The sequence below is a fragment of the Saccostrea cucullata genome, unplaced genomic scaffold (genome assembly GCF_032062105.1).
Source record: "Saccostrea cucullata isolate Sc308-1 unplaced genomic scaffold, CSIRO_AGI_Scuc_v1 ctg6750, whole genome shotgun sequence".
Classification (NCBI taxonomy): Eukaryota; Metazoa; Mollusca; class Bivalvia; order Ostreida; family Ostreidae; genus Saccostrea; species Saccostrea cuccullata.
The window spans coordinates 1-20,719 of record NW_026934728.1 but is presented as its reverse complement, the minus strand read 5'-3'; the positions used below and the strand labels follow the sequence as shown (position 1 = coordinate 20,719).

The following is a 20,719-nucleotide window of genomic DNA, read 5'->3' as shown; positions in this document are numbered from 1 at the left end:
TTTTTGTTTGACAATTTATGCAAAAATGTCAGGGGGTTGTGATCCGTATATACAAGAATTGGATGCAAAGTAACATTCAGATAAACATCAAAATGCTGTAAGGCTAACAACAAAGCAAGGCATTCCTTTTCAATGGTGGAATACTTTTGTTGACATTTTGTAAGTTTCTTTGAAAAATAAGAAACAACTCTATCTACAGTACCTGGCCATAAGTGAGTCATAATTTTATTTTTACACTATATATTTCATTGAAAAACCTATTTTCATAAAAACTTGTTGTGAAATTTTAGCTCAATTTTCATGATTTTTTCACTGAAACATGCAGAATTATTCAATTTCTTATCTTAAATGATAAACAAAATGATACTAAAACTATTGAGAATAAATCATAAAATATTGTCATGACAAAATTTTCTAACTAATCTATGATTTCTTACAAATTGAAGTCTTAAAATTTTTGTTTTGCACTTGATGTTGATTTCACGGTAATGCATAAAGACAAAACTAAAATAATGTGAAGAAACTACAACAAATTCATTTTATGGTGTTTTAGCATTCAATAAATGACACTTTTGCAACAATTTTTAGAAAAATGTGTTTCCTAATGAAATATATAGTAACATTCAGAAAAATAAAGCTATACAACAAAGCAAGGCATAAAACTCCTTTTCAATGGTGGAATACTTTTGTTGACTCACTTAAAACTCTATCTACCTTATCACTATGTTCTTGAAACAAAGCTGCCCCGATTCCAACATCACTAGCATCAACAGTAAGCTTGAACTGCTTAGAAAAATCTGGAGTTGACAGAACTGGGTTGCTCATAAGGACAGATTTGATTTTATGAAATGATTTTTCACAGTCCTTTGTCCATTCAAAGTTAACCCTCTTTTGTAAAAGATTTGTAAGTGGACTTACAACTGAGGAAAAATTTGGACAAAATTTTCTGTAAAACCCAGCCATGCCCAAAAACCTCATTAACTCTTTCTTGTTTGTAGGAATCGGGAACTTTGCAATAGCTTCCACTTTAGCCATAATGGGTGTAACATAACCTTGACCTACTCTATGACCTAAATACTCTACATAAGCATGACAAAATTCGCTCTTCTCAAGGTTCACAGTTAAGTTTGCTTTAGCTAAAATGTCAAATAAAGCACGCATGATTCGGAGATGTTCGTCCCATGTGTCGCTGTATATGATGACATCATCAATGTAGGCCTCGCATCCCTCAAGGTCTTGAAGAAGGGAGTGAATCATCCTTTGGAATGTAGCCGGTGCGTTTTTCATGCCAAAAGGCATTACTTTATACTGGTAAAGTCCATCTGGTGTAGCAAAAGCAGATATTTCTTTTGCTCTTTCTGTTAACGGCACTTGCCAGTAGCCTTTCAACAGGTCAAATTTACTGACAAATTTGGCGTTTCCAATGCGGTCAATACAGTCATCGATTCTAGGTATTGGATATGAATCAGTTTTGGTAACAGAATTCACCTTTCTAAAGTCTGTACATAATCGGTACGAACCGTCCTGTTTTGGTACAAGAATACATGGTGAGCTCCAATCACTTTTACTAGGTTCAACAATGTCATTGTCCAACATGTACTGCACTTCCCTTCTTAGGTACTGCAATTTTATTGGATTCAGACGGTACGGATGTTGTTTGATAGGCAGAACGTCACTCACTATGACATCATGACAAGCTGCATTAGTTTTCTTTGGAACATCCGAAAAGATTTGATGATACTCATTCATCAAGTTTTTAACTTGTTCTTTTTGGTGAATGTTCAAATGTCCAAGTTTGGCATCCAAATTAGCCAAAACTTCTGAGTTTTTCAAACGAACACTCTGATTACAATCTTTCTCATTCATCTCTACACTCGTATCACTTTCAATACAATTTTGAACAGTCTTAGCATTGGCTAAAGTGGAAACTGGTTTTACAGAATTTCGGTCACACCTTTCAAAATACTCTTTTAACATGTTAATGTGACAAACCCGTTTCTCTTTACGTCGACCTGGTGTCTTAACTACATAGTTTACATCACTGATCTTGCTTTCAATTTCATAAGGGCCATAAAATCTGGCCTGTAAAGGATGACCAGGAATAGGTAAAAATACAAGAACCTTATCACCTGGCTTAAACACCCTATTTCTGGCATCTTTGTCATACCACATTTTCATTTTCATCTGAGAACTCTTCAAATTTTCTTGTGCTAATTTACAAGCATTGTAAAGTTTTTCTTTGAAATCAGACACATAATCTAAAAGATTAAGATCACTAGTCTCAGTCAGCCACTTTTCCTTCAACAATTTCAAAGGACCTCTAACTGTATGACCGAACACCAATTCAAAAGGACTGAACCCAAGAGACTCCTGGACTGCTTCTCGTGCAGCAAATAGTACAAGATGAACCCCTTCATCCCAGTCTTTCTCATACTGGTAACAATAGGTCTTCAGCATTGTTTTTAGGGTTTGATGAAAACGTTCTAGCGCTCCCTGGGACTCAGGATGATAAGCAGTTGATCTATATTGCCTTATACCCAACTCATGCATGACTTGCTGGAACAACCCCGACATAAAATTTGAGCCTTGATCCGACTGAATTGCCTTGGGTGCTCCTACAAAACTGAAAAACTTGGTTAGGGCCTTAACTATGCTCTTTGCCTTTATATTCCTAAGAGGTATGGCTTCAGGAAATCGAGTGGATGTACACATAATGGTAAGTAAATACTGGTTCCCAGATCTGGTCCTAGGCAAAGGTCCTACACAATCCACCAACACTCGACTAAACGGTTCTTCAAAAGCTGGAATTGGTTGGAGAGGGGCGGATGGTATCTTCTGATTCGGTTTACCTACCATCTGACAGACATGACACGACTTACAAAACTCAGAAACATCCTTCCTTAGCTTAGGCCAATAAAAATGACTCAAAATCCTATTATAAGTCTTATTGATACCTAAATGACCAGCCATAGGTGTATCGTGAGCTAAACTCATGACATCTCGACGATAAGCAGCTGGGACCACTATCTGGTGAACAACACGCCACACTTCATCTGGGGAAGCGTCAGGTGGTCGCCATTTTCGCATAAGGATGCCATCTTTCATATAGAAGCATTCTCCAACTTTAGTAGCCTCTTCTGGTGGAAGTGCCCTCTTACTAAGTTGAATGATATCTGGGTCTTTATGTTGTTCAGAGAGTAAACGTTCTCGGCTGAGGATGTCCTTGCCTTGGCTAACTAGTGGATGCAACTCATCATCCTCACCACCAAATTTTGGTAACAGTTCTTTCTTCTCTTGCTTCTTGATATTGTGTGGTTCCATGCTTGTTTGAGTGCCATCAAGGTCAGATAAGAAAGTGTCATTCAAATCAATATCAACAGAGGAATTCGTCTCGTCAAAGGCTTGAGTATGGTCTGCCTCCATTTCTCGTCTTCTGGCCATCGCTCTAGTAACAGCACAGGCTGGATAAATGTCATCATCTTCATCATCGCACATGACATCTGGAGTGATTTTCTCACAAACTATAGGATCTGGTACAACTTTTCCACCAGCTAAATCGTTGCCTAGCAACAAAGAAATGCCTGGAACAGGAAGAGTAGGTCGAACACCTACGATAACAGGTCCAGTAACTAAATCTGACTTCAAACTAATTCTATGCAGGGGAACATCAATGACGCCTAGCTCCACACCCTGTAATAAAACTGACCCACCAGTAGAAGTCTGCTCAGACAAAGGAAGCACGCCCTCTAACAATAACGTCTGTGCAGCACCAGTATCTCTCAAAATCTGGACAGGTTTTATTTCGCTAGAGTCACCGAGTGAAACAAATCCCTGAGACATAAAGGGCTTATAATCCTCCATAGAATCAATAGAACTGGACTGTGAACCCTGGACATCAGGAGTGTCAGAACAAATCGAAACTAAGGCTTCTCTATCACCTCTAACTGCCGCACAAGCATGTGGTTGAGTTTTATCAAAATCATTTTTTCTCTTAAGTTTAAAGCATTCACTGATCAGATGACCTTTTTTCTTACAATAACTACAAGTAGGAAGCGACCCTATTCCAGAAGATCCTTCAAAACGTCCTGGACCGGACTTAGAACCACCTTGGGATGGAGACTGGGAACTTGTGAAAGACTGAGACCCTGAACCACTCTTTTTATATGTGTCTGAATTTGTAGAATTACTGCTAGTCTGAGATCTTGATACAAAATTCTTTTTATGAGACAGAGCATAAGTATCAGATATGACTGCTGCCTCTTCAAGAGTTTTCACATTCTTATCTTCTAGATGTGTTTTCAAATCTTGAGTAACACATTCCTTAAACTCTTCTACCAGGATGACTTGGCGCAAATTAGCAAAAGTTTTATCAAGTTTCTTAGATCTAAACCAGTGATCGAATAAATCTTCTTTCTCTCGTGAAAATTCAACAAATGTTTGATTATCAAACTTTCTATACTTTCTGAACTTTTGTCTATACGCTTCAGGTACTAATTCATATGCTTTTAATATTGCTGCTTTGACCTTCTCATAGTCTGAACTTTCAGCTACCCCTAGTGCAGAGTATACCTCAGCTGCTTTGCCAACCAGTACACTTTGTAACATTGTTGACCAAACGTGTTGTGGCCATTTAAGATTTTCTGCGACTTTTTCGAATTGGGGAAAATACTTGTCTACAGATTTTTCTTGAAATTTCGGAACTAACCTAATATTTTTTGCTGCATCAAATTCATTCTTGACAAATGAGGGTTCTGGTTTCTGCTGTAATCTTAATTTCTCTAACTCAAAGTGCTCTTGTCTTTCTAATTTGTCTAATTCAAATTTCCGTTCACGCTCTCGTTCTTCTCTTTCTCTTTCTCTTTCTCTTTCTCTTTCTCTTTCTCTTTCTAATTTTTCTCTTTCTAATCGCATTTTCTCTAACTCTAATTGAAACTGATATTCTGCCATTTTGTAAGAGCCTAACTCTGTTTTAACTGTATATTCTGGAAGATCGTATTTTTCAAAGATGTTTTCTTCTACTAGTTTGTTTGCAACCTTAATTCTAATGTCTTGCTTTCTCTGAGAGGATTTAACATCTAACCCAAAATGCAAACCTAATGCGATCAAGTCATCCTTTTTTAACGTATCAAAAACCTGAACACTTGGCGAACTAAGAAAGTTTGTGACCGAAAATACCATGTTGATTTTTGCTGGCTTATAGTCAAATTTAACAATTTAATTAACAAAATTCTGACAATAAACTGCAAAAGTGCAAGAAATTCTTGATCCCGGACGAGCCCCCAATTCTGTTATGGGTCAGAATAACCCTAAATGCCAGCAAAGATCAATCACACAGTTTAAACTTAACAATAATTTATTTACAGTAATATACAAATCATTAAGTACAAACTTAGCAAAAATCTAAAAATACATACATCAGAGTGTCCGTTGCTGCACACAATGTCCCAGTGAAAATATATCCCAGTAATACCTCAATGATGCTTATACGACAATAGTATATCTATGCATCGAATTGACAGGATATTTATACAGTAATATAAATCTAGAATATTCTAGAAGTTGTAAGTACATGATATTCCTGGAAAGTTCTGGACATGAATAAAGTTCAAGAATGTTCTAGAAAAAATGACCGAACATGTTGACCACTCTGGAATGTTCAAGAAACTTAATGTTACTAATAATATACATGATGAAATAATACAAATACAACACACCTCTTTTGCTTTAAAATATTTCGAAGTGAATTCTACTTAGACCCTCTTACAATCCACACCAGATATGCCTACGACTGCCTGGATTCGATAGGACGGATTATTATACATGTACATTGAAATTGAAAATGACACCCTTTCTTGATTTTAAAAGAATACATAAATAGTAAAAATAACTTTTCTTTCTAAATTTGTAAATTGCATATTCCTGAACTGAAAGAGAAACCCTAGACAAAATTGATCGAAAAGTACCCCCCTCCCCCCCCCCCTTTCAGGAGATAATCTTAAATGATTTTGTTTTACATGTACCTAGAAAGAGGACACCCCCACCCCATCCCGGGCATTATATTGTCTATGAAACATTCATTAATAAATTCAAACTTCATTCCTTACTAGATGTCATATGTATAAATATATTGTTTGATATCTATTTTTATCGTTCCTTATAATTTTTTTTTACCTATAAATGTAAAATTTCTATCATGTTATTTTTACAGGTATGTCAATTTAACGATCAAAGAAAAGAGAGAAGAAATACGCAGAGAACAAAAGAGAAAAATGGAAACAAAAACAAAAATTATTGAGACCAGCAAAAGAGTTGTCTCAATCTACAGCGGCTGTAAAGAAGAGGCAGCAAAGAGAGAGGTTTGCTCGGAAAAAAGAGGAAGAAAGTGAAAAAAGACAACAAGCTGCAGAAAGAAAGCGGAAAAGTAGGACAGCCCTTAAGAGTAAACAGATTCAAGAAAAATCAAAGAAGGAAGAAAGACGCAGGAAAAACACAGAGAAACAAAGACGATGGCGAGAAAAGAAAAAAATACTCACACAACACAATTACACAAGAGGAACAACAAATATTTCAAAATAAAATGAGTAAATCCCGAGCAATAAGAAGGTTAAAGGAAGCACTTCTCAGGACACCTGTAAAACGAATTGCAACAGTAAAGGCGTACTTGTCCTCAAAGAAATCACCCACGGTCAAGGAACTACAGCGTAGAAAGGTTGTACCATCACCGGAAGAACGCAAAAAATTGGAAATGAATGAATCTGTTATACAGGATGTGAAATCGTTCTTGAATTCGGTGAAATCTAAGCGGAGCGATAAGTCGCGGGAAGCCGTGGACATTTTAGCTGCATCTGTATCAGGACCATTAGTTCAAAAATCAAGGGTCAAAGTTGACCTTGCGAGAAAACTCGGAATGCCTGTTAGAAGGATCTCGTGTTCGAATCCGACAACGAGTTCTGCATTCAGAAGAATCATCCTTTGAGTTTACAAAAAGGAAAACAAGGTCAGATAAACTAACTGAAGAAGTACAAAAAACAGTGTATGATTTTTGGTGTCTACCCGAAAATTCGCGACACCCTGGAAATAAAACTGATGTCAAGCGTGTCCGAATAGCTCCAAAAACTTACTGTAGCCATGCTATTCAAATTCTAGAAAAAACACAAAGTGAAATGTTCATGTCCTTTAATCAACATTACCCTGAAATTAAGATTTCACAGAGAACATTTGAAAACTGTAAGCCATATTTTGTCCGATCTGCAAGGAAAAAGGATAGAACAACATGCTGCTGCAGATATCATCTAGAGAGCAAGTTTTTGTTCAATGCTTTCAAAGCACGTAGAAATCAATTGGCAAACGATGGGTTGCTGGACGAAAACACATGTAAGGTTTACAGAACAATTTCAGAATTATGTGAAGACACGATTTATCATACGGAGGGTGAAGATTTACATTTGAAGGACTGTTTAGAAAGAAGCTATGAAAAATGCGGTGTTCATTTGCTGAAATTTTGTGACGCTGAATTAGATATGTCTGATGACTCGCCAGATATTAATTGGAAAAAATTTGAGCATATTGACATTAAAAGAAAAAATGGTACCAGGAAGAAATTGACATTGGTGGACAAAGTTACAAAGTCCGGTGAGATGATCAAGTATTTTAAGAAGGTTTTGGATTTTTTCCAGGTCATCATGTCAGGGCCAAATGGCAAACTGATCAACTGAAAAATCTTGCCGAACACTTGCCGGAAAACGAATGTTGAACTGTTCATGATTTTTCGGAAAATTACAGATGTACTGAGAGGGTTGAAATACAGTCAAACTATTTTCAACGAACTGAGGTTTCCATTCACATTTCCCTGATTTATAGACATGCTATTTTAGAAGTTGACGGTGTATCAAGCACCCCCGATGACCCGTGCATTATTTGTGAACATTTTTTTCTTATTTCTCCTGACGAAAAGCACGACCATCATTTTGTAAAGTGTGTTCAGAGGTTCATATCTGAATATTTGCAGTCCATCAACTACCCTCTGTCTACAATGCACGAGTTCTGCGACGGGTGTCAAAGCCAATATAAAAGCAGGAACTGTTTGGGAAATCTCGTTCATTCCGTTGACGAGCTTGGATACCAGAAAATAATACGAAATTATTTTGAAAGTAGCAATGGTAAAGGACCACAGGATGCAGCTGGAGGTTTGCTTAAGAACCAAGCTGATATGGCCGTTATCCGCGGGAAAGCTCAGATAAGACCTGCGCTTGATCTATTTAATTTTGCAGAGGCTAATCTCAGGACACCTCGATCCCATGCTTGCAAAAGAAGAATATTTCGATATGTTGACGAAATCCAGAGGTTTGAAGAGAACTTTCAGCCAATTAAAGGAATTCGAGCCGTACATCGAGCAGAAACATCTAAAGATGGGAAAATCATATTGCGTAACATGTCATGTTACTGTGACAGTTGTCTAGAAGGGGAGAAGTGTAAAAATTTACCTGAAGTTGGACTTTCCAAAGAAATAAAAATGAAATTGAATAGCGAGTCCACAGATCAGGATTCTGACATTTCGGAGGAGGAATATCCCGAAGAAGAAACACTCTCGGATCTTATTACTGAGGGAACAGTGTTTGCTGTACTGTGCTCAGGGGATGATGACAACGACTTTTACCTTTTACAAGCCACATCGAAGAGTAAAACTTTACGGAAAGCCAAATCAGAAAAGTGGGGTGGATCGTTTGTTGCTGGGTCAACAGTCATCAGCGGAAAATATTTTGCTAAAAAGGAAAACTCGATCTTGGACTATAAGCTGATAAATCGCCCGGTAGCCATGGTTCCAAGTGCATCTGTATTGTACATCTGCCAAAATGTATCTATACAAAGCGAAATTCTTCACCTAACGGAGGAGGAAAATGAAAATATCCTGGAATGCGTAAATTTAAGCGTGTTAACACACTAGATTGATATCCAAACATAATATATGGATATCCCATGGCGTATAGATATTTTTAGAATTGATTTTATACCTGCAATTTTAACAACTTTAAAGAGAGTAAATTAATATGGTAAAGAATACTTTTTATGTGTGCATGTATTTGACATGAACGTTTTTCACGCTACGTAATAAACATTTCTACTCATTAAACTTCCAGTTTCTTTTTATTTTTTTAACCTTGAACAAAGAAATGAATATAAAAGAGCTCTAAACTGAAAAAATAAAATAGAATTTTACTGTTTGATTTTATATATAGACATGTTGATACTTCTTTTCCAACAAGAATTAATCGAGAAAGAAATAGTATTAAGATTTTCTAAGATGATGAAGTATTAGAGAACAGTAATCACTGATCTTTACTTACATGCAAATAATGTAATTAGTTTTTTTTTCAATAATGCTTTCATTTTTTTTTTCAAATTGTGTCATTTACTGAAGATTTCCATTTACTCCAACATGCAGAAAAGGTGTGGGTACCTTACTTATATAAACCCATGGAGTTAAAACTATTTAGTATGCATTTATACCTTCATGCTTATTTTTACAAAGTCGCTCACTGATACGAGTAATTTTACATTCCGTTTACGTGACGTTAAACGTCATTTATAACGTTACCAAATGTGACACCAACACCGTGCGTAACGTTATATTATTCTTTAGGACTAGTGTCATGGACGATCAAATCTACTGATACCTTAGGATTAGTGGACAGCTTAATCAAATCAGTGGATACATATCTATCTAGTTAAACCTTAGGAAGAGAGAACCCCTAAATTTAGTTCTACCTTTATACGACTAGTGAACGCTTTAAAAATCTATTTTCAGTTCATCCACAAATTTATTAATCTCTCAAGTACGGTTTAAATCGTTGAACACTCAATACATGTGCTGAAATGTCTACTTTTTGGGTAAAAAAAAAATATTTGAACTTTCCATAATGCATAGGCGTATTTATGTTGCAGTGCATACATGTAGATCAAACGTGTAGCCTCGGGTTCAGAGGAAATAACTTAAAACATCAACCTCCAAGCGCCATATGAAACATACGGAGAAAACGAACAGTATTCAAGATCAAAAGTTAATAAAACAATACGAAACAGGAGCAGAGCAAACACGGACCTCCAAAACATTAAAGGTAGCCATGGGATCACTCATGGAGGAGCGAGCATCCCGTGCCGACCGGTCACACCCGCCGTGTGCTCCTTGACATGATCAGGAAATAATGGAAAAAATCCGTCGTCAATTTAGTGTATAAATAATGGACAATTAGTATGAAAAACGTCAGTCAGCATTTGACTCAATGATAAATTGTATTTGGTGACAAGGTCATTGTATCGACCACAAAAGTTACGAAACGATGACTTTAAACGAGACTGCTGATATCTTGTATCATCAACTTGTTTGTCAATAATTTACCTCGTTTTAAAAAATGTTCCTACGTAGAGCATTCTCTTGCGTATCGAATCAACTGTGATACACTGTATACATATAAAATCCTAAAATCCGTTTGCAGGTGAAGGTATATTGCTGCATAAGAAAGGGAAGTTGGCGATAGAAAAGTTAAAGTCATCTCGTTTGACATATATCTTGGTTGTTAGATTACCATTAATGTCTTTTTCAAGTAAAATATCCAAGTATGAAACAGATATGTCAGAATCTGTGGTATCTTTCATCTCAAGCTCACCAGGATATATCGTATCGACATAGGAATGGAAATTACCATTGTTAAATTGACAATACGTCGTTGATATACTAGTATCTAAATGTCGTGTTTAAGGCCACAGCAAGCATTTTCTTCTTTTCACGCATAAGATTTTTTAGTATCCACATCTGATTCACACCACTTCTTGAACGTATTGTTGCACAGTACTTTTAAAGTTTCTCCTTCACTACTCTTAATATTTTATAATTAGTGAGGAGTAAAAAAAAGAGACTTGGTTGAACATTTACTGGAACCCGCAATGTACATGTATCTGTTTTTAAGGATTCTTAAGAATTTCGGAATCCAATATACATATATGGTATTATAAATCATTTTGGTTTGGGATATAAAAAATATTCAAAACTGACATATTATTTTGGATAATTGCTTCCTTTGAAAGGAGACTGTGAGTATAAGTTGGATTACTACTTGTAGTAAATCCAAGTTCTTCTAAAATACAATTTTTATAGTGAGCCTTACAAACAAAGATCATGTTGTTACCTACTTTGTCAGCAAGGACCAATACGTACTCATCATGTATTCATCCAATTCTTTTTTTTTTCACTTCTGGATTATTGAAGTTAGAAGGATAGATGGTTTTCATATTGCCCCTCAATCTTTTAATAAATGATTTCAGCATGGTTCTGATACATTTAATCATTCTCACAAAGTGTAAACGTCTTCTTTTTCATACCTGGCTCGTCTGGAGTAATCTTCATAATCCATAATGTTTATGAAATTCCGACGCCAGTTGAAGAATCGGGGTTGCCTATGTTCAGGACCTTTTAAAATAAGTGATATAAGTTCCTCATTTTACTTTTACGTCTTATATGAATTCTAATTACTTTGGTATTTAAGGTGGAATGCCACACCAACTTTTTATTTTATAGATCTTTGAGTCGTCCTTTTTAATCAATGGTTTCAGAATTGAAAGGCCGATATTAGCTCTTAATTATTTTATATGAATTTTTTTTTTTTGTATTTTTTCAAAGAAAGTGAAAAACATTATTTATCTCCAAATAAGTTGTTTTCGAGTTAAAAGTTTGCTGTAAATGAATGCATTATATGAATATCTTATAACATATGTAAAGAAAGGCTGGTAAGACTTTTTAATTTTTTTTTTTTATAAAAAATTATTTTTGAAAATAAAACACATTATTTGTGAATATTTTTAAACCTATGGTTAAAAACACCATAAAACTAGTCAAAACTGAGGACAACATGTTTGTCAATCATATTTTAAAAAGAAATTGAATCGAAATTGAGAAATTTTAGACAAATTAATTTTTTTAATATTTGGACCTAACCCGGTCAAAATTAACACAAAATGAATAAAATGCTAATTTATTGCCTCTTCAGGTGTTTACAATGAAGAAATATATTTTATTGTCAAGTTTAATAATGTTTTAACCCTTATCACACCTAATCAGACTAATGCTCTTGGGAAAATGTTATTTATTTCCAATAATTGTACAATTATGGTTAAATTTTGATCGGGATTGGCCAAAATTAAAAAAAAATTAATTTCTCTAAAATTTGGCCATTTCGTTTCAATTTCTTTCATAAATATGATTAATGAACATGTTCTCCCCAGTTGTGACTGGCTTTAAGAAGATTTTATCCACCAGTTTAAAAAATATTCACAAATGATCTGTTTTATTTTCATAAATATTTTTTTATTTAAAAATTTTTAATATCTTTACGGCTTCTCTTTACATATTGTATTAGGTATTCGTGTGATGCATTCATTTACAGAAAACTTTTACAACAAAGCATCTAATTTGGATGTAAATATTTTTTTTTCATTTTCTTTGAAAAAATACAAAAAAATTCCTATAAAATAATTGAGAGCTAATGTCGGTATTTCAATGCTGAAACCATTCTTTAAAAAGGTTGACTCAGAGATCTATAAAATAAAAAGTTGGGTGTCACTCCTCCTTAAGGTCAAGATCTAGTAAATAACTTTAGACTAACTTTTTGGTGCTAGATCCATTATGACGTCATAATCACTTTCAACTTTCTTTTTCCCGTACTTTACGGCTCTAATAGAATTATGTAGAAAATAAAGTATTTTCATGGAATTCAATTTGAAATAACCTGAAAAGTAGTCCGGATACCTATATTCAATTTAACATTATTTAAAAGAAGAGACCAAGAACATACAAATTACCGTTTTCTGAAAGACTGTAGGCAATCTGGATATATTTTGTTTGTGTGATATGGAAAAAACTCCCATATTCATGACTAATTTTCTTAATTTTTCATTGAAAATGACAGTTTAAAATATGGTTTTTCATCTTATTTTTCTACAAATTATGCCCCGAAACACATTTTTTGACCAAGCTAAAGTTATTAAGCATCATTAAAGGAATTCATTTCTTGAATTTGATAAATCTGTAGGCACCCTTCATTTACTAGATCTTGACCTTAATGCAACTTTTGTAAAATTATTTTGTTATTCTTTTATTAGTAATAAATTTCTCGAACAAGTCTGGCATTGATTTAGAATGTTAAATTTTTCAACATTTGAGCTGAACAGGAAGAACATGAGTGGGTTACCAGTTAAAATATGACGTCACTAACTCAATGAATCTGGCGATACGTAAGTTCAATTGAACTTATAATAGGGACAAAGTTCAAATACTTTTAACAAATGCAATTCAAAACTAGACGCTTTAAAGCAAAACGGCAGGAAAGATGATTAAAAAGAAGCGAGAGGTTAAAAAAGATTTGCAGATAAACTGAAACTGCGTGCTGTTCTAGAGTGACGTCATAACTACGTAAGTAACGTACTTCCTGTGCAGAGGAGTTCACGCTTGGTTTTGCATCGACCCTCATAGACATTTATACTTCATTGTACAGAATTAATGAACACATAAAGTCTAATAAAACTCAATAAAGTTTTAATTCCAAGAACACAGAAAAGGGTATAACGCAAGCAGCCATTTAAAAGAAAACCCTAATTTAAAATATATTAGGGAACTTATCTAATTTTGGAGCAATTTTTATACACAAATAAACATAAGTAATATGGTTCATACATACTTTACTCCAAGCTATACATAACTTACATCTATTTCAATAAATAAACTGAGACAGGAATACAAAATTGCACGTGTTGTGTAAGGAACAAGGTATGGTCAGAGCTCTCCGTCTCCTGTTCAAGCTTAGGGGAAAAACCTTAAATATTAATTAAACACTCGTATGACAATGATTTAACATGCATACACTGTTATACAGCCAATGTTAAGGTCTATAGAAGTTTATCTTTAGTCACCTGTTCATATTCCTTTCTTTTTAACCCCCCCCCCCACCCACCCATTTTAACCATGGGTCTGACCTTCTTAGACTTTACAAGGTCAAGGACACTCCATTATACTGTGTGATATCACACTTTTCTGTTTTTACAACATTCTTTCTGCTTTAATTTGATGTGAAAATGCAGATACATGTTCTTGCCAAATTATGTTTGAATTTGATTGAGTTTTATATTTGCAGTCTACATATGTTTAAATTTTTTTTCTGTTAAAGTATAAGTTGTTTCCCTTCCATTTTAGAAGTATGTGAAAGTATGTACGAGACAATAATAAAGTGAAAGTCTAAGAATTAGTAGAAATATTATACAGGATATTTATCATAATTATTCCTATTTCACACAGGGAACATAGAGAAAATATGTAGGAGGGGACTTGGAGAGTAAGAATGCTACTTGTGAAAAAAAAATTCTTTTAAAAGTTAAAAAATGACTAACATTGCTCCTATACATTATAATTATGCGAAAATTGCTGTAGTTAGTGTATATAATAATTTCTCTCCATAAAAGTTTGGTTTTGAATCTACCAAATGTCTAAGATAACTTTTACAATGTTTTATATCTAAACTATAGGGCCTAACTGAGCTCTAACCATACCTTAATTTGTCTTTAGACAATGCTGAAAGTTATGAATGCTTCTGGAAAAAAGGGCTGTTGAACTTGACGAGAATTAACAATGTAAAACTCTGTACATATGTAGACATCCACCAATTGCACTTAGTCTAATACAGAATAGAAAAATGACTCCATCGCATTCTTAGTAAAAACAGACATACGTAATATAAATGATGTACTTATAAGGGAGCTTCTCCATACTCCATTGTACAATGTTAAATCCATACATATTACACAAAGTTAGGGACTAGACTGAAAATGGAATAATAAAAAACAAGCAAGGTAATGAAAATTAAAAGCCAATAACAAAATTAACAAACTAGTAACAGCACATAGGAGACACTTCAAAGGGGCTCGCAAACTTGGACTATTAAACACTTTTTAAGTTCAAAACTAGAATGTGTTATATGTCATATGCTCTTCAGGTTTATCATTTCTCAAAGACAATTTTTATATTGAAATTCATAAAGCAGTAAACCTTAAATCTGTTGTCCTGTCTTTACTGAAAACATCAATAATAAAACAGTTATCAGTGTGTCTGATAAGGCCATTTCAAGTTTTTCTTTTTTCAGCATCTGCATGCATCTTGGATTTTGACACTCCATAAGTGTGAAAAAAAAAATCAGGAGTCCTGAAATTGATTACTGTATAAGTAGAATTTTTAACGAGAATTTAATTTTGGCATTATTAGCGAGGGTGCCAAGATCGCTAAAATTTAATATCGCTAAAAATAAATTGCACATTATTTGTTATAGTCTCTTTAGTGTGCATTTAGAAATTGCTAATATAACACCTCGCTAAAATTAAATTACCAGTTTTTAAGGACAAATCGCTAAATTTGCATCTCGCTAAAATTTCCACTTATACAGTATTTTGTTTGAAATGTTAATTTCAAACAAATGTTGATCTGTTAATTTCTCTACAATTCTGTGTACATGAAATATTTGTGTGTATTCAAAAGAATTCAATACCTTGATTTTGATTTTTTAAAAAAATAGTTCTATTAAAACAGTTTTATTAAAGAAGAAGAATGATTCTTAATAGAGAAAAACTTGGCATGGTCTAATTCAAAAAAAAAATCTTACCTACCCACCTCAAAAAATGTGGATAAGAGTTCATCAATAAAGAAAAATTTAAATGGCCTCACCAGTAGGGTCAGGTAGTCAACCGTTAAAAAAAGGTGTCAAACTACTTCAAAATCTCAGTAGTTAATTTTTGATTAAAATTTGTCATTGCGTTTACCAAAAGAAAATGTTCATTGACATCACAATGTTGGGAGGAACTTTTTTCTGATCAAGTTTTACTATCTTAAAAAAGATTTTCAAAAGCAAATATGGTCTTTATGTTTTACCATTATATATTCAATCTGCAATATGTTTAGTGACACATTATTAGCATATAGAAAAGTGAATTTTACATTCATAAAAGCAAATGGATAGCTCTGAAAATCAATATGGTTAAGGTAAACCATTTACAAGAAATTATCTCACAACTTAAGTTTTCTGAACACATCCTTTTCCATAAAAACTAAGGATTAAAATACTAAAAAGATTATGCTTTGTATAAGATGTTCTGAAGAAAATAACAAAATTCAGGAAAATTTGAAAATACCTGAGTGTAAATTTTCAACCTAAATACTCTGCCTGGTCCAAAAATAAAACCGATCTCAAAGCAGTGTCAAAAATGTGCATAGTAATCCGACGTGTGTGTCTTGATTATAATTAATTGATTTTAATTAATTAATTAAATATCTGCTTCTCTATGATGATGTGTTAAGGCAAGGTTTCTAGATTGGACCCTCTACTCCCATTGTTATGAAGTTAAAAATAGTAACATTAATTGCTAAATAGTGCAAAGTATATTAATCATGTTAATGCTTGTGTTAGTGTATGGGAGGTAATAAATATTCTAAACCTGATCTAGCGTCCATGGATGTACATTTCTCATAAATTTTATCTATGAAGAATGAAGGAACCTAGCAAAAAATCCTATATGTAGGGACATGGAAAGTTTCTTAGTTTATCTCGTTCTCTTCAACAAAAGTGTAAAAAAAAAAAACTTGAGGCAAAAAACTGCAATCTGAGTGACATGTACAACATTGTTATTCATCAAAAAAAAGTTTAGGCAACAACAGATTATACAAATGATCATTACACCCCTGTATGATCCTTGCCTCACATTTGAAAAACCTTTTTGATTCCACACAAATTTGTCCCTTTAAAAATCAAGGGTTAATTTAAACATACAATGTATAAGAAAAAAATTTCAAGAAGTTCACAACAACTACATACAATGACCACAGATACCGACTTTCTCTCACATAATGTGCATTAAATTTAAGTTTCTCAATCAATACACCAATATATAAAACAAAAACAAATATTGCGATGTGTCGGGTGACGTGGATTTAGCTGCTTGTTGGATCGGAGGATTTCCTGACGCTAGGATCCTTTGTCACCGTAATTATGCTCTACGACAAAAAAGCAGTACTCGGAGCCGCAAATTTCTCCGTCGCTGTCCTTCCGCGGCGCCATTTCCTCCATGGTGATGTCGCCCTCCGCCATGGAGACGTCGGTGATCGTGTCACTATGGATGATGTCACGAGTTATAGTCACACTCGGCGTTGGCAATGGTTCCGAGGCCGGGGACTCGCTCCGATCTGAAAACACACTATCAGCGTCGGAGGAAGCAAAGTCCAGGGCCGTACCCTCCGACGACGCTTTAGTCACAGAATTCCCGGACATTTTTTTGTGAAGTTTTTCTGTGTTGTAAGAAGCTCTGGAGTCCGAATGAGAACTTTGATCGGGTGATAATGGTAATGACCCCTGATTGTTGGTGTTTGGTCCTAAGAACCAGTCTGAACGCTGGCGCAGTCTCTCCAATTGTTTACGCTTCACTGAATTAAATCGGCTCAAGCTCGGCCGAGGCTGTAGTGGCTCATCCACATCATTCAAGTTGTCCTCCAGCGACTTTGGTCTCTGAGGAAAAAAATCATAAAATCACTGTGTTTCACACTTACAATGAAAAACAAGAGGCCCATGGGCCACATCGCTCACCTGAGCACCAAGGGTAGGACTAGTATAAAATGGCTTTTTATTGTAAAGTTTAAATCCAAAAGTAGTCCCATGACCAATCATGGATTTGCTATTTTTTTAGAAAATGATTGAGAAGAAGATTTTTAAAGAATTTTCCTATATATTTCTATGTAAAACTTTGGTCGGCCATTTTGGCCCCGCCCTACCCCTGGGGGTCATGATTTGAACAAAATTGAATCTACACTACCTGAACATGCTTCCATATAAATATGATGAATAATGGCTTTGTCATTCTTGAGAAGAAGATTTTTAAAGAATTTTCCTATATATCTCTATGTAAAACCTTGGTCGGCCATTTTGGCCCCGCCCTACCCCCGGGGGTCATGATTTGAACAAAATTGAATCTACACTACCTGAGCATGCTTCCATATATATGAAGAATTATGGCTTTGTCATTCTTCAGAAGAAGATTTTTAAAGAATTTTCCTATATATTTCTATGTAAACTTTGGTCGGCCATTTTGGCCCCGCCCTACCCCCCCGGGTCATGATTTGAACACACTTGAATCTACACTACCTGAGCATGCTTCCACATAAATATGATGAATTATGGCTTTGTCATTCTTAAAAAGAAGATTTTTAAAGAATTTTCCTATATATTTCTATGTAAAACCTTGGTCGGCCATTTTGGCCCCGCCCTACCCCCGGGGGTCATGATTTGAACAAACTTGAATCTACACTACCTGAGCATGCTTCCATATAAATATGATGAATTATGGCTTTGTCATTCTTGAGAAGAAGATTTTTAAAGAATTTTCCTATATATCTCTATGTAAAACTTTGGTCGGCCATTTTGGCCCCGCCCTACCCCCGGGGGTCATGATTTGAACAAATTTGAATCTACACTACATGAGCATGTTTCCATATAAATATGATGAATTATGGGTTTGTCATTCTTGAGAAGAAGATTTTTAAAGAATTTTCCTATATATTTCTATGTAAAACTTTGGTCGGCCATTTTGGCCCCGCCCTACCCCCGGGGGTCATGATTTGAACACACTTGAATCTACACTACCTGAGCATGCTTCCATATAAATATGATGAATTATGGCTTTGTCATTCTTGAGAAGAAGATTTTTAAAGAATTTTCCTATATATTTCTATGTAAAACTTCGGTCGGCCATTTTGGCCCCGCTCTACCCCCGGGGGTCATGATTTGAACAAATTGAATCTACACTACCTGAGCATGCTTCCATATAAATATGATGAATTATGGCTTTGTCATTCTTGAGAAGAAGATTTTTAAAGAATTTACCTATATATTTCTATGTAAAACTTCGGTCGGCCATTTTGTCCCCCTCTACCCCCGGGGGTCATGATTTGAACAAAATTGAATCTACACTACCTGAGCATGCTTCCATATTAATATGATGAATTATGGCTTTGTCATTCTTGAGAAGAAGATTTTTAAAGAATTTACCTATATATTTCTATGTAAAACATTGGTCGGCCATTTTGGCCCCGCCCTACCCCCGGGGGTCATGATTTGAACAAACTTGAATCTACACTACCTGAGCATGCTTCCATATAAATATGATGAATTATGGCTTTGTCATTCTTCAGAAGAAGATTTTTAAAGAATTTTCCTATATATTTCTATGTAAAACTTTGGTCGGCCATTTTGGCCCCGCCCTACCCCCGGAGGTCATGATTTGAACAAACTTGAATCTATACTACCTGAGGATGTTTCCCCATAAGTTTCATCTTTCCTGGCACAGTGGTTCTTGAGAAGAAGATTTTTAAAATATACCACTAAATTTTCATTAATTCCAAATTATCTCCCCTTGAATAAGGGCGTGGCCCTACATTTGAACAAACTTGAGTCCCCTTCACCCAAGGATACTTTGTGGCAAGTTTGGTTGAAATTAGCCCAGCGGTTCTTGAGAAGAAGTCGAAAATGTTAAAAGTTTACAGACAGACGGACAGACGGACAGATGGACAGCTAGACAGACGGACAGAGGGACGCCGGACAAAATGTGATCAGAAAAGCTCACTTGAGCCTTCGGCTCAGGTGAGCTAAAAAACTCATCAACTAAATAATCTAATCGTTCAGAACTTTTGATAATTACTGGAATATCATTAGCATATTCCCATTTTAAAATCATGCTAATATCAGTGATATTAGTGTTTTATAAAATTTTTAACTTACTTATCCATTTGAAAGCAGATTTTGGCCTACTTTTCTTGGGTTAAAAAGATTTTGACCTACTTTTCTCATGAAATGATTTTGACATACCTTAAGCATAAAAACCTGATTTTTTAACCTACTTTACTGATGGAAAACAGAGACCTACTTTACTGCTATATAAAGTATATTATTAAACCCTTGACCTACTTTAAGGTTACAGAAATCCTATATTTATCCTTTTTGATGGAGATTTTGACTTATTTAATGGAGGGAAACGGATTTAGAAACAGATTTGATCTTCATTACTGATGGAGGTTTGACCTACATCACTGATGGAGCTTTGACCTACATTACTGATGGAGCTTTGACCTACTTTACTGCAGCTTTGACCTACATTACTGATGGAGGTTTGACCTACATTACTGATGGAGCTTTGACCTACTTTACTGCAGCTTTGACCTACATTACTGATGGAGGTTTGATCTACTTTACTGATGGAGGTTTGACCTACTTTACTGATGGAGGTTTGACCTACTTTACTGATGGAGGTTTGACCTACTTTACTAATGGAGGTTTGACCTACTTTACTGATGACTCCGGGGGAGGGTACAAGGGACACTTCGGGGGCTGAGATGGTGGATGCCGCGAGTTGTCGTGTGGCTGATTCTCCGTCGCCGCGGGGACTGAGATAATGACGTAAATCGGGAGACTGGTCCACCATCTCCATCACTTCCTCCTCGTGGTCTTGTCTCCGTGACGATTCGTAAAAGCCTTCCTCTGTAATCGCTAAAAATGAAAAATTCACAGCTTTATCAATTGTTCCAACTACTTTTGGGACTTTGTCAACAGAAATGCATGCAGATGCTGAAATTTAACAGCTTAATTAT

The 20,719-nt window shown here is 35.0% G+C and overlaps 1 protein-coding gene across 1 annotated transcript; it reads right to left on the bottom strand.

Annotated features, from left to right (window-relative positions):
• Positions 1–15,632: 15,632 nt before the first annotated feature.
• Positions 15,633–20,682, bottom strand: LOC134241234 (uncharacterized; the record flags this gene model as incomplete). Its single annotated transcript, XM_062723294.1, has 2 exons — positions 15,633–17,588; positions 20,416–20,682. Coding segments are annotated over 2 exons (804 nt in total), but the record flags the coding sequence as incomplete, so codon positions are not given.
• Between the last annotated feature and the right edge of the window lie 37 nt (positions 20,683–20,719).